General features: G+C 35.5%; 3 protein-coding genes and 1 pseudogene across 4 annotated transcripts in view; all 4 read right to left on the minus strand.

Annotated features, from left to right (window-relative positions):
• Positions 1–7,029, minus strand: part of LOC127417574 (acrosomal protein KIAA1210-like) — a 50,170-nt gene extending 43,141 nt beyond the window's left edge. The window contains exon 1 of one of the 2 annotated variants that reach the window (XM_051657589.1): positions 6,748–7,029. The gene's annotated coding sequence lies outside the window, so the exon portion shown is untranslated. The remainder of the gene's footprint in view (positions 1–6,747) is intronic. The other variant, XM_051657592.1, reaches the window with a different exon arrangement.
• The window catches only part of LOC127417577 (fructose-bisphosphate aldolase B-like), a 204,357-nt gene that overhangs the window by 89,361 nt on the left and 99,099 nt on the right, over positions 1–15,897 (minus strand). The gene's annotated exons all lie outside the window — the stretch shown is intronic.
• Positions 7,309–9,037, minus strand: LOC127417834 (lysozyme g-like; annotated as a pseudogene).
• Positions 12,056–15,093, minus strand: LOC127417582 (lysozyme g-like). The gene is made up of 5 exons (XM_051657606.1): positions 14,707–15,093; positions 13,759–13,836; positions 13,463–13,659; positions 12,674–12,812; positions 12,056–12,502 (listed from the first exon to the last, which is right to left on the minus strand). Exons 1-5 carry the CDS (start codon positions 14,708–14,710, stop codon positions 12,369–12,371), a joined length of 552 nt encoding a protein of 183 aa, XP_051513566.1. The 5' UTR covers positions 14,711–15,093; the 3' UTR covers positions 12,056–12,368.

Here is a 15,897-nt window from a genome sequence, read left to right on the forward strand (position 1 = left end):
GACTGGCATGTCTTAAGGTCAATATTAGGTCAAAAATGGCAAAAAAGAAACAGCTTTCTCTAGAAACTTGTCAATCAATCATTGTTTTGGGGAATGAAGGCTATACAATGCTTGAAATTGCCAAAAAAAACTGAAGATTTCATACAAAGGTGTACACTACAGTCTTCAGAGACAAAGGACAACTGGCTCTAACAAGGACAGAAAGAGATGTGGAAGGCCCAGATGTACAACTAACAAGAGGATAAGTAAATCAGAGTCACTAGTTTGAGAAACAGATGCCTCATATGTCCTCAGCTGACAGCTTCATTGAATTCTACCCACACAACACCAGTTTCATGTACAACAGTAAAGAGAAGACTCAGGGGTGCAGGCCTAATGGGAAGAATTGCAAAGAAAAAGCCACTTTTGAAACAGAAAAATAAAAAGATACGGTTAGAGTGGGCAAAGAAACACAGACATTGGACAACAGATAACAGGAAAAGAGTGTTATGGATCTTAACCCCACTGAGCTTTTGTGGGATCAGCTAGACTGTAAGGTGTGTGAGAAGTGCCCGACAAGACAGTCACATCTATGGCAAGTGCTACAGGAATCTGGAGTATCTGGACAAACTGACAGCTAGATTGCCAAGGATCTGCAAAGCTGTCATTGCTGCACATGGAGGATTTTTTGATGAGAACTCTTTGAAGTAGTTTAAGAAGTTCTGATGTTTTTTTTTTTTTCAAATTGTAATAGTAATTTTTCATATTATTAATGTCCTGACTATACATTGTGATCAGTTGAATGCCACTATGGTGTATAAAAGTACCAATTTCTTTCCATAAGAGCAAAATCTGTACATTATTCCAAACTTTTGGCCAGCCAGTGTATGTTGAAATCAACAATGACAAATATTAATAAGTGCTGAAATAGTAGTGTTCATTGTTAGTTCATGTTAACTAATGTAGTCAACTAATGTTAATGAGTACAACTGTATTGTAAAGTGTAACCATTCATTTAGCATTCTCTGTAGATTTGAAGTCATTGTGTATGGTTGATTGATATTCAGCATACAATACTCCTTCAAACATCCTTGACTTACTTCTAAACAGCTTCCTTCTTGGGTAGTTGACATGAAATATTTTTTGGAAAGTTTCTTGCAGTGCGACATTTGAAACTATTTTAAACACCATTTAGTGCTGTTATTATTATTGTTTATGCAACTTTTATGACTTCATATTAATTGGAAACAACACAGAATATTTGTACTTTTAGAAATCACACCACAGGCCCATTCTAAATGTACTAGTGAAGGAAAAAGGTGATTAAAAATTATTATAAAGTTCAAAGAATCCAGTTAAAGCACTTAAATATACACTTTCCATTAAATAGACATATACAGTAGGGGCCAAAAATATTGACACCCTTGGTAAATATGAGCAAAGAAGGCTGTGAAAAAAATCTACATTGTTTATCCTTTTGATCTTTCATTAAAAAAAATTCACAAAAATCTAACCTTTAATTGAAGTAAAACAATTGAAAGAGGGGAAATATCTCATTATTAAGTAAATATTTTGCTCCAAAACATATTGGCCACAATTATTGGCACCCCTAGAAATTCTTATGAGTAAAATATATCTGAAGTATATTCATAACCATTCATATTTTACATGTTTTAGTGCACCTGGATGACTAGGAACATGAAATTGTTCAGCCATTACTTCCTGTTTCACAGGGGTATAAATATGATGTAACACAGGCCAAATTCCCTTAATCATCAATCACATTGGGTTAGACTAAAGAATATAGTTCTGATGTGCGGCAAAAGGTTGTTGAGCTTCACAAAATGGGAAGTGGCTATAAGAAAATAGCCAAAGCATTGAAAATGCTCATTTCCACCATCAGGGCAATAATTAACAATTTCCAATCAACAGGAGATGTTAAGAATCGGCCTGGAAAAGGAAGTGTGTCTATATTGTGTCCAGACACAGTGAGGAGGATGGTTCAAGTGGCCAAAGAATCTCCAAGGATTGCAGCTGGAGAATTGTAGAAATTAGCTGGGTCTTGGGGTCAGAAAATCAAAAATAAATAAATAAATAAATAAATAAATAAATCAGACATCACCTACATCACCACAATTTGTTTGGGAGGGTTTTGAGAAAAAAAAGCCTCTGCTCTTATCCAACAACAAACTCAAGCATCATCAGTTTGCCAGACACTTCTGGAACTTCAAATGCGACCGGGTTCTATGGTCAGATGAAACACACACACACACACACACACACACACACACAAAAAAGAGCTTTTTGGCAGCAAACACCAGAGATGGGTTTGGTGCACACAGAGATGAAGTACCCAATACCCATGGTTAAATGTGGGGCTGGACATTTAATGTTGTGGGGATGTTTGTCTGCCAGAGGTCCTGGACATCTTGTTCGGATACATGGCATCATGGACTCTATCAAATACCAACAGATAAAAAGTAAAAACCTGGCTGCCTCTGCCAGAAAGCTTACAATGGGCCCTGGTTAGATCTTCCAGCAGGACAATGATCCAAAACAAATATAAAAATCAACACAAAAATGGTTCACTGACCACAAAATCAAGATTTTGCCATGGCCATCCCAGTCCCCTGACCTGAACCTCATAGAAAATTTGTGGGGTGAACTGAAGAGGAGAGTCCACCAACATGGACCCCTGAATTTGCAGGATCTGGAGAGATTCTGTATGGAGGAATGGTCTCAGATACCTTGCTAGGTATTCTCCAAACTCATTATGCATTATAAGAGAAGACTCAGAGCTGTTATCTTGGCAAAGGGAGACTGGAAAAAGTATTGAATAAAAGGGTGCCAATAATTATGGAAAATAGAGAAAAATATTTATTTAATAATGAGATATTTCCCCTGTTTCAATTGTTTTACTTCAATTAAAGGTTAGATTTTTGAGATTGATTTGAATGAAAGATCAAAAGGATAAACAATGCAGATTTTTTTTTTTTTACCAAGGGTGCCAATATTTTTGGCCACCACTCTATATCTTAACTTACATATACTGTATATCTTAAATTTTATTTTGATGTAGATTCAACAAGGTCCATGGAATATGATATATCAACTACCCACTTTAAGGAAATACTACGGGTTCAATCCAAGTTAAGCTCAATCGACAGAATTTGTGGCATAATGTTACAACCAAATTACAACCAAAAAATCAATCCGAATCATTCCTTATTTTCTTTAAAAAAAGCAAAAACTGAGGTTATAATGAGGCACATACAATGGAAGTGAATTGGGCCAATTCATAAACGTTTAAATACTCACTGTTTCAAATGTATAGCCACAAGAAAACAATATGCTTGTCTAACCTTAATCATTTTTTCTGTCTATTTATATTATATTTTACAACATTGTTGCCATGATGACATAGCGCTGCAAAACCGTGTAATCCTCCTATTGTGAACTGCAGCACACAATAGTACACAAGTTAACAGAATAATTAAATGCAAGTGCTTTTATTTAACCATAAGCTCCACATATTTGCCCTTAAACACTCTAAAAAATTGACCTATTCACTTTTTTAAATAAAAGGAGGGACGAGTCGAAATTATTTTTCTGTGGCAATTAACATTATGCCACAAAAGCTATTGATAAAGCATTACTTGTATCGAACCCAGAAAATTCCTTTAGTATCATCACAAATGAACCATCACAAGTCAAAAAGCAGTAATAGTAATCATCGCTCTAGAAGATCGACAAGCGACAAGCACAAAATCACCCTGAACAAATTTGACTACTTTCTTCTATAGACACATTCATGAATATTTATACCTAGAAAGGACCCCTCACCCCCAATTCAATTCTGTCAATTCCCTTTAAAAGTTCCCTCTGACTCAAGTTTCTTCAGCCATCCCCTGCAGAGAACAGTTTCTTTTCTTTACAAAACTCTCTGAATTCCAGCCAACATCTGGAACACATCTACTGAGCCAGCGCTCTACCCGGCACTCTAATTAAGGCCATGTATGCCAAACTGTAAATAACCCCAAAATGATACCCTCGGCTAAGCACACAGGCCTGAAAAGTGGGAGAATGTCTACAGAGATGACCTGAAATCTTCAAAACTTCAGGATACTTGAAGCATAATGTGTCCAGGGATACTTTTATTAATTAGCATCAAGATTTTAGGTTACATTTATACAAATATATAAGGTAAAGTGTTCATCTTACATGTTAATGGTCACCATTTCTTTTGCACCATTTATAACCACACTAGTTCATTTTAAATGGTCCTACAGTGTTTTAATGAATTTTTAGATGTACAAATAATCCATGTAGTTTTTAATAATTAATATGAGGTCATAAAAGCCACACACGTTCATTAAAACAAACAGTAAAAGGCTTTTAAAAGTAGTTTTAGAAGTAATTTGAAAGTATTTCATGTCATCTTCCCGAAACCATATATACTGTAACATACTGTATGCAAAGTCTATCCTTATGCAAACTCTATCTTCACATGAGAAAGGACTTCTAAGACAAAGCCCAGAGCAGCCCAGAGAAGTCCTTCACTCTTACAATAAAAAGGGATCCAGCTGAGTCCGCACAGCTTGACCAATGAAAAGCCCCCTTAAGTTGCTCTTTTCCTCTGTCTGTGACCAGTTAACTTTGTATCCCCCTGATTTTCCAGGCTCTTTAAAACTCTGTGTGTGGCGATTCTGGAGGGAGGATTCCAAATGGAGTATCTTCAACAGTTTAATGAGATGACGATAATTAAATAATTGCACCCTGGTTTTTACAATACTTTTCTATCTAAAGTTCATTTGCAGACACAATAGTAATATTAAGGTGCCTCATCATGAAAATATTCTTTATGGGATACATACAGGCTCTTTGAACACATGGTCATAGGTGTTTAATGAACTGGTAAAACCACAGTTCTACAATTGCACATCTTAAAGGGATAGTTCACCCAAAAATGAAAATTCTCTCATTATTTACTCACCCTCATGATATCCCAGGTGTGTATGACTTTCTCTCTTCACCAGAACACATTTGAAGAAAATTAGAAAAATATCTTAGCTCAGCAGGTCCTTAAAATGCAAGTGGATGGTGATCCGATTTTTGAAGCTCCAAAAATCACAGACAGTCAGCATGTCATCCATACGACTGCAGCTGTTAAATTAAACGACACGATCGCTTTTGGTGCAAAAAAAATAAATATTTAAGTACGTTTCTTAACTCCCTATTAATAACTTTCTGAGATGCAGAAAGTTATTAATAGGGCCATCTCTTGTCTTCAACAAGATATCAAATAAAGCATTTTGTTTCATTCCTTTTTTAATATACCTTACAGTATGTCAGAATGTTTTACACATGTTGGAAATCTAGTTTTGATTATGTAGGACATTCAATGATGAATATGTTCTGTTCTGTACAGAGAGCACACTTCTGACTTTTAAATAGATTGCACAAAGCAACTACTTCACAAGAGAGACATGAATCTCCATCCAAACTGGTAATGATTCCCTTAATCTATGCATGAAGCAAAACACAGTGATCACAAGGCAGTACAGAATAACATCTTCACAGTAAACAAGAGGGGTATCATAATTTGTTTGAGCAGGCAAGGTTTGTTTGCCATCTTCCTTAATACATTTCCCCCGACTTCAGAAAAGCCATTTTTCCAAGGTGTCACAAAAATGTTCCAATACGTAGGTATCTTATTAACATAAATTTCCTTTTCATTTTACTTTCCTTGTAGCTTCTCAGTCTTGTTTAAAAATCCAAGAAGCTTACAAAAGTTTTACACTGCCCAAAAGAAATTCTAGAGATTTTGAAGACTAGATTATTTGCCCAGCAAAACATCTATTGGGCCAGTGTTTGCCCATGAATAGTATATCAATCAAAATGTTCTATTCTGCCAAATCACATTCACAGAATAAAATCCATGCAGTTTACCAAGACCAAGTGGTGTATTTACATTACCACAACACTGATTTTATGGGTACCCAAATTTATACTGATCTATTCATCTTCACAATAACACACTGCTACAAGTCATGATGAAATGCATATGATATTTTAATGGTTTTCCATCTTTATTATTGCATTTCTGGTTGTCTACAGGTGATAGACCCAAGCACAGAGATTGATGATGTAGCCTATTTTCTTTTTACCTCCTTGAGTGCGTTTGTAGGAAGCCAATGATTATTAAAATCTTGATTTTTAAGCATATTTTGTTTGAGGGTGAATTGTGTGTGACTTTAGAAAACAATGGCAGTCTATGGGGAAATCTTGATTACATTTTGCTTTGAGGCGACTATTGTGTGATTTTTGCAAGCTGTGCCAATCAATATGCAATTTTTCCCACCAAAACTGCTGTTTAGTTGCTGTAAACTGAGGGTTAAATATGACAAGAAAATAAAAACAATGATTTTACGTGAAACTGAGGTAGAAATAAGCAGACAAAACGTTGAAATAAATAAATTAATGACTGGACACAACAAGAGAATTCCGATGTTGCCTGTGTTATTGAACTTTACGTCATAATGTTGAGACGTGCATTCCGATAAAATCGCGAAAATATTTCTGGATTTGCTATGACAGCTCGTTGCACGGAATATTTGTTATTTAAGTACCATTAGAAGATTCCAAAGTAATATTTGTCTACAGATTATTAAAGGAATAACAGATTATTCCAATAGCGGTAGTACATGTAAACAAGTAAAATTCGCTAAATAACTAAAGAAAAACACAAAGAAAGTGGCTATAACTCACCCAAAGAGTCACATATTCACTCGATACCACTTAGCGGAAAGAGATGGAGATGTTTGCTTCGCAAACTTCACAACAACCAGACGCTTCGTCCAAGCAGCTATGAACTGCTCAAAACTGACGAAGAACCTCAATAAAACCAAAGAGGCTTCTTAACGCTTTAACACAGACGTGTACTAACAAAGTCAATGGAATCCTAGCGTTATTTGGTCATCCTTAAGCATGCGAAACCTCAGGGATTTTCACTGATTTAATTCTAAACTCTCGAGTGAATGATTCCATTTAACATCGCCCTCTATCGTGGAGAAGAAACGACTGTTTCAAGAAGTCGTTGAAGCCACTTGGAAGAAACAATGAAGAGGATGGTCATTCTTTATGAGAATATGGAAAGATTGTTCATATAAGTTGTAATACATGTTGAATACTCTAGTTGAAGTGCTTGTTACAGAAGATACAGTAACAAAAGCTAAAGAAAACAAAAGACAGAAACAGTCTACTCTTTTATTCTACCAGTGGATTGATTTAACAAAATGTAGGAGTTATTCAGGTCAAAAACTGCTGCTCTTTAATAACCTTTGCTTTTGAACCACTGGGCTCTGGCAACAACATCATTGGCATAGTCTCCTCCAGGTGTGCCAACGTCCATATGCTCATAAGAACGAACATTCTTCACATCTGCATTGTAGGCTGATATTCCCCCTGGAACAGACATGAGACACTTTCTTGATCAAACTGGATGATGATATTCTAGTTACATTCATGTATGAATATTGTTCATAACACTTTTGCATAATCTCACTCTGCCAGTTTTCTAGAAAGGCATCAGAATAAATATGTAGACTTATCGATCAATTAATCCATCCTTCTATAAAAAGATTTTACCTTTAAAGCATTGCTCTTGTGTCCACTTTGAAAAATGTATTTTTATTTTTTGAATATAGCCGATGAGTATCTCAGTTGCTTGTGTGATATGCTGCTCACTGTCCCATGTACCTACAGTAGTATGGTAGCGTTTGTCAACCTGAAAGAAACATCAGCAATGAAACACTGGAGGAAAAACTTTTTTAAATCACTTTAATAAACTGGAATAGTAGTTTTATATTTTGCCCAGCAAATAAGTTTATTAAGGAAAAGGAACGGAAATTCACACGATCATTTTTTTAGTTGGACACAAGCAAGCTCTTTTCAAATTAACCAATGACAGAGAGTTCATTACGGTGACCCACGGGTGCACAGCTCAACAAAATTAGCAATGCAAATAAAAGCTGAAAACACGAACCACACAATGAAATTAAGCCACAGCACAACGAAAAAGCACAACAACATTAAGCCACACCCCATGAAATTAAACCTTTTCCTTTCTGATAATTTTGCTGTGTTGTGGCTTAATTTGTCGTTTTGTGTCTTAAAGTAGTTGTGTTTTCAGCTTTTATTTGCTTTGCTAATTTTATAGTGTTGTACACCCCTGGGCCACTGTAGTTCATGGAGGTTTTTACATGCACAAAGACTTGGTTTGTGTGGTGCAATAAAAGCTTATTGGTATGTATGCTCATGAGGAAAATGTTCTTCAGAATGTTTAGGTCATGTAATGTAAAACAATTATTATGTAGCACAACGTTCCTTGTTAGTGAGGAAATGTTTCACATGGATATTTGGCAGCTTCAGTCTAAACTTCTGTCTAAACACTTTGACCCTCATTTTATGTGCACTCTGACAGAATATAACGCTTATCTTAAATCTACCTGTGCCCTGCATTATAATTTAAATATAAAATAGACACATTCCTTTAACCAACCTGCATAAGCCCAAACCACCCTTCAGTTGTGTTCCAGCTCTCGACTCTCTGGATATAATGGCAGCAATCACGGCTGGGTCCATCTTCTTTGCTCTGGCAACTTTGGTGATTATACCCTTGTATTTCTCCATCCGGGCCAGGTCGTGCTCAGCCAGTTTTTTGGAGGCTTCAACACCTTTGAAAAGAGTAAATCATTGTTAACATTAACTGTAATGTAGTGCATATATTTTTAAAGGGCAAATATGGACACGCTTACGCTTACGCAGTCATACCCTTTATGGTTCATTTGTCCTGTTTTGCTGTCACCTCTGATGCACCGGTGGTGTCTATTTTCATGATGTCTCCAAAAGCACATGCTAAGAACAATATGGAAAATATCACCTAAAGCCCAGTAAATAACTTAATTATGCAGTGCATTTATGCACTACACTCAAAATGCTCTTCACTATTAGATGGTTTCATAATTATTTAACACCTGATATTATTTTACTTACCCATGATGATGTCTTCGAACTTCTGTAAATGAACAAATCACTATAGCTGTATACAGCTCTACAATGTGATTATATATGATTCCAGAGGGAGTGGTTCATCTTCTTTTTATCAGATGTTCTTCCGTTTAGTGGGACGAAATCATCACAGAACATGTTTAATATTCTTATAAGTGTAAAGGTTGCAAAATCTGGAATCCCCTATTTATTAGTCATATAATGAAAATAAATTAAATACAAGGCTGTGGGAAAAGATCATTTATGTTTTTGAATATGTTAACACTCGTGCCAATGAAAAAGCATGCCAAATTTCTACTTCCTTGATCAATATAAAACTATAAAAACAATATATATATCCACTTTCATTTCCACATTCTTTTTCTTTAGTTTTTGGTGAATCACGTTATTTGTGCATATCACCACCTACTGGACAGGGAGGAGAATGTATAGTAAACAGGGACTAGTTTACTAGTAAACAGGGACTACTAAAAAGGGATAGTTCACCCAAAAATGAAAATTCTCTCATCATTTACTCACCCTCATGCTATCTTAGATGTGTATGACTTTCTGTCTTCTACTGAATACAAAGACTATCTCAGCTGTTAAGGTCCATACACTGCAAGTAAATGGTAATCAGACCTTTGTAGCTCCAAAAATCACATAAAGTAAACATAAAAGTAATCCATAGGACTACTCTTAGTGATTAAATATACACCAAACAGCAACAACATTAAAACTACCTGCCTAATATTGTGTAGTTCCCCCTCGTGCCACCAAAACTGCACCATTCTGAGATGCTATTCTTCTCACCACAATTGTACAGAGTGGTTATCTGAGTTACCGAAGACTTTGTCAGTTCAACCAGTCTGGCCATTCTCTGTTGACCTCTCTCATCAACAAGGAACTTCCATTAGCAGAACTGCCCCTCACTGGATGTTTTTTGTTTTTGGCACCATTCAGAGTAAATTCTAGAGGCTGTTGTGTGTGAAAATCCCAGGAGATCTGCAGTTACAGAAATACTCAAACCAGCCCGTCTAGCACCAACAATCATGCATGCGATTATCTAATCAGCCAATCGTGTGGCAGTGCAGTGCATAAAATCATGAAGATATGGGTCAGGAGCTTCAGTTAATGTTCACATCAACCATCAGAATGGGGAAAAAATGTGATCTCAGTGATTTGGACCAGATGCGTTGGTTTGAATATTTCTGTAACTGCTGATCTCCTGGGATTTTCACACACAACAGTCTCTAGAATTTACTCAGAATGGTGGCAAAAACAAAAAACATCCAGCGAGTGGCAGTTCCGTGGACAGAAATACCTTATTGATGAGAGAGGTCAACAGAGAATGGCCAGACTGGTTAGAACTGACAAAGTCTACGGTAAATCAGATAACTGCTCTGTACAATTGTGGTGAGAAGAATAGCATCTCAGAATGCTATCCTGAGATGTGGCTTGGCACTGTTATGGCAGCACAAGGGGGACCTACACAATATTAGGCAGGTGGTTTTAATGTTGTGTCTAATCGGTGTATATCTTCAGATGCAATATAATAGGTGTGGGTGAGAAACAGTTAAAAGTTAAGTCCTTTTTTACTTTCATCTCCAATATCACTTTTGATTTTACATCTGAAAGTCATATGTGGTTACTGTTTAGTTTCACTTTTACATCTGAAAGTCACATGTGGTTACTGTTTAGTTTCACTTTCACATCTGGAAGTGAATGTGAAAGTGGAGATTTAGAAAAAGGACTTCAAATCTTTCCATTTCTCACCCACAACTATCATATCGCTTCTGAAGATATAGATTTAACCACTGGAATCATGTGGATTACTTTTATGTTGGCTTTATGTGATTTTTGGAGCTACAAATGTCTGATCACCATTCACTTGCATTGTATGGACCTACAGAGCTGAGAAATACTTTGTTTGCGTTCTGCAGAAGAAAGAAAGTCATACACATCTGGGATGGCATGAGAGTAAGTAAATGATGAGAGAATTTTCATTTTTGGGTGAACTATACCTTTAAATATTGATCTGTTTCGCACCCTCAGCTATCATATCACTTCTGAAGACATGGATTTAAAGGGATAGTTCATCGCAAAATTTTAATTCTCTCATTATTTACTCACCCCCCTGGCATTACAGATGTGTAGAACTTTCTTTCTTCTGCAGAAAACAAATGAAGAGTTTTAAAGGAATATCTCATCTCTGTAGGTCCTCACAATGCAAGTGAACAGGTGCCAACATTTTGAAGCTCCAAAATCCACATAAAGGGAGCATAATCCATACGACTCCAGTGGTTAAATCCATGTGTTCAGACATGATATGATAGGTGTGTGATAAACAGATAAAAAGTTAAGTCCTTTTTTACTTTAATCTCCAATCTCACTTAAGCTTTTACATCTGAATGTCACGATCAATATTTAAGTCATTTTTATCATAAATTCTCCTCCCTACCCAGTAGGGTGCGATATGCATGAAGAATGTGAATCACCAAAAACAGAAGAAGGAGAATGTAAACGTGAAAGTAAAAGTGGAGATTGACTGAGCAGGGAGAAGAATTTACAGTAGAAAAGGACTTAAATAGTGATCCGTTTCTCACCCACACCTATCATATCACTTCTGAAGATATGGATTTAACCACCAGAGTCGTCTGAAGTACTTTTATGTTGCCCTTATGTGGATTTTGGGGCTTCAAAAATGTGGCATGCATTCGCTTGCATTGTATAAACCTACAGAGCTGAGATATTCTTCTAAAAATCTCTGTTTGTGTTCAGCAGAAGTCGTCATACATATCTGGGATGGCGTGAGGGTAAAAAAGATGAAAACATTTTAACTTTAGGGTGAACTATTCTTTGAATGTGGTACAGACTACAGTTTCGTTATGTTTACCCTTTTATTTTTTTGTCCTGTATATGTATTGGGATATGTTAGCACATGAGCCAAAAACAGAGCAGCTTGGACCCCTAACAAGGCCATTTAAATGTGGACTTTTCAAGATGGTATTACGTGACAGACACACAATTTGAGTGAATAAATGAGTTTTATTTCATCCCATCATCATCATTATGGCATTTAGCATTAACAAGCAGTTGGACAGAAATGGTCATAGTTTAAAAACGGTTTCACACCTACTATTAAAATGGAAAGATTTTATGAGCAATGGTTAAAAAAGCCAAAAAAGAAGGAAAATTCTGATTAATAACCTCTTCTTACTTTATTTATATAATCTTACAAGTAAAGTCATTTTAATGATAAGTGATCAAATTATGCCATTTGTTCAAACAAGAGATTCATTTTAGAAAGATGAGTTATACAGGTCAATAACTGCTGTTCTTCAGTAACCCTTGTATTTGAACCACTGGGCTCTGGCAACAACATCATTGGCATAGTCTCCTCCTGTTGTGCCATCATCCATTCGCTCATATGAACGGACATTCCCCACACCTGCATTGTAAGCTGATATTCCCCCTGGAACAGATATTATACCACAATTAAGATATGAAATTTATGTTCTAAAGACTGAAAACCTTGGTGAAATGACCAAGGCCTCATGCACTTCTCTGGTGATATGCCTCTGTTCTTACACAATGTTAATTAAGGTCAATCAGGGTTGATTTTGGTCTCTCAGAGTAAACATACCTTTAAAGCATTGCTCTTGAGACCACTGAGGAAATTTGGCTTTGATTTCTTTAATAAAGCCAATGAGTATATCAGTTGCTTGTGCAACATGCTGCTCACTGTCCCATGCACCTACTGGAGTGTGGTAGCGTTTGTCAACCTGAAAGAAACATCAGTAATGAAGAGAACAACTGAATATATTCAGCAATGTTCAATATACTCAGTGTTGTACAGTATATTAAACATGGCTGCAGGGATTCGCTCCTATTCAGACACAAAAGCAAAACATTTCAAACAAAATTTTAATCAAAAATGTAACCGCTGGGATTCAATTAAATTAAAGATTCTAGAGTGTGATGATTCGCTGACACAAAGTGAATAATTCATGATACACAGAACATCATCTTCTAAATGCATACAGCATAACTAAAATAATTTCCGTTGCAAGAGAGAGACAGGATGTGACGAGTAGTCTGATGCACTGCACAGTAGTGCTTATAGGCACTCCCATACACCCCCTCTACCTGTTTGTCCCTCTCTATAAAATGGCAGAAAGTAAAAAAAAAAAATAAAAAAAAAAAAAAATGTTTTTGGTTATTAGTATGTTTAGGTTAAAGATGGCAAAACATTATATAACATTCATATTTTTTCCCCTGTCAGTGAGAAAAATTGACCATATATGTAAATTATCTATGAGTAGTATGCCCATGTAATCTAAGTGTCAGGTTTAGTCGAATGAACTGTCATCTTAAGTACACATGTGGCTGGCCTTGTATATTTAATCAGAATAGACCTGTTCTTCTAACCAACCTGCATGAGGCCAAAGGCATTGCCATGGTCCCCCCATCCATCCTGCTGAACAGCTCCAGCTCTGGTCTCTCTGGATATGATGGCAGCAATAACGGCTGCGTCCATCTTCTTTGCGCTGGCAACTCTGGTGATCATACCTTTGTATTTCCCCATCTGGGGCAGATCGTGCTCAGCAAGTTTTCTGGAGGCTTCAACACCTTGGACCAGAGTAAATCATTAACATAAACTGTAACCTGTGATAATTGAATATATTTGGAAAATTAAGTAACTGGATACACCAGTTTGAGCAACCGTACCCTTTACGGTTAATCTGTCCTGTTGCGCTGTCATCTGTGATGCCCCGGTGGTGTCAATTTTCATGATGTCTCCAAATGCTATGAACAGTATGGAAAATATCACCTGAAGCTCTTCGGAGTGTGAAATAATATATTTATATAGAACATTCATGCAGAAGGTGTGACCGGGGGCAATTTTAATGCTCAATATTTCTCAAATCACAAGCGAGTTAGAGGGATGCCACTTATTCAGCACATGCTCAGTAAAGTATTGTCTCTGTCTGAGAAAAAATAAACAAATTATCGGCTCACTTTGTGAGAATAAAAAAAAAAAAAAAAAAAACTGACTTAGAGCTTTAAAAGTTTTTTTTTTTCAATATTGTTCTTTTGCTGTTTTAAGTTGATGCCTTTGTAAAATTATGAAATAATTGTAAGAGTGAATAAAAAATAAAAAAATAAAAAAAACAATTATGAAATTTAAGTGCCTAGTATTTTAGTAAAATGGATTTAACCCATTTTATGTCTTTAATGAATTGGTCCCTATTTTTTTTATTATTTAACTTTTTATTAAAAAAAAACAAAAACACATATTTCTGGCATTTACAAATATTTGGACAATACAAATGTGAAAACTGTTCAGTAATAACAATAAGGATTAAAGCAGTGATTTCATTATCATTTATTTGAGACAGAGAGGGTTAATATGTTTTTTAATGTGAAGTATTACAATTGTCCAACCACTGTTACAGTTGTAACAATTGTGATACCCCAGTTTCTCGTGTTCCGTAAATTCCACATTTTGTGATCCTTCTGACACATATAAAGGTTTCTTACAGCAAAAGACAGCAAGTAGATTTGTAGTTTTCTGTTATTTATAAGTAAAATGTAAAAAGAAAATGATACAATTGCCACTACACTCAAAATATCATATAAAATACTGTCTACTTCAACAACTGATTTTATTCTTACCCATGATGTTGACTCAGGACTGCTATGAAAAGACAAATCACTTGATGAACTTTGTTGCAAAGTCAGACAGCCGAGTGGGACTGCTTTCTGTTTCTCTTCTCTCAGCTGTTCTTCTATTAGGGTGGGACTAGCCTATAAGAGAACTGCAGAGAACTTTCATAGCTGTAGATGTTGCAAAATTTGGAATTCCCCTTTTGTTTTAGTCATATTATTACAGTACACACGCTATTTTTACTAGATGATAACAGGAAGTCATAAATGCGCAAACCACAGAAGGCAGTAAAAATAGAAAATGAAAGTAAAAAGTAGGTTCATGCACAGGTCAAGTTATTAGGGAAGGAAATACTCCACACAAGACTATAGTTACATGGCTACAAAAGTCTCTTTACTTTGTGGATCCATTTTTTAGAAACACATGGCCAAGTACCAACAACACAAAATGGTTGAACAAAGTGTCATATGAATTCCGCTTACAGGCAGAAACTGAAACAGGAAGCACCCACCCTCAGAATGATCTATTTTTTTTTTTTTTTTTTTTTTAATTATTATTACAGAACAAGAACACTTACAACAAAATGATCACAATGAACTCCGATACAATTATAGTAGCAGCAAAAAGTAAAATTATAAAGAAAGAAAAAACAATAACAAATAATAATAATTAACCAAATAAAACCAGGGGATAACTTAAAATGAATTAACAAGAGAAAAGGTTTCAAGTATTCTATACATTCGTTTTGCCTTTTTATTTCTTATATCTTTTAGAGTCTCAATATAATGCATCAGTTCAGTTTTAAATGGTATGATGTTAGGTTTATTGTTTGCCCATTTTTGTTTGTGTATATGGTATTTTCCATATATAATTAACAGATTTATCACCAAATTTTGTTCCAAACTCTTATTCTTAAATAATACAAATATATCTTTACCAGTTAGTCGAATCTTTAATTTTGTGTGTTTAAGTATTAAATATTCAATATCAATCCAAAAAAGTTGGGTAAACACACATTCAAAGAATAAGTGTTTTATGGATTCTTCCTCTAAGTCACAAAAAACACATGTAGTCTTCGTGTCCCTAATAAATCTTGAGACTACTTGTCTCACTGGGTAAATTAAATGAATAATTTTATATGTGACTTCTTTAACTTTATTGGTGAGACAGTATTTACTAGGTAACTTCCAGACCTTTTT

Source organism: Myxocyprinus asiaticus, chromosome 27, assembly GCF_019703515.2.
Source record: "Myxocyprinus asiaticus isolate MX2 ecotype Aquarium Trade chromosome 27, UBuf_Myxa_2, whole genome shotgun sequence".
NCBI classification, from domain to species: Eukaryota; Metazoa; Chordata; class Actinopteri; order Cypriniformes; family Catostomidae; genus Myxocyprinus; species Myxocyprinus asiaticus.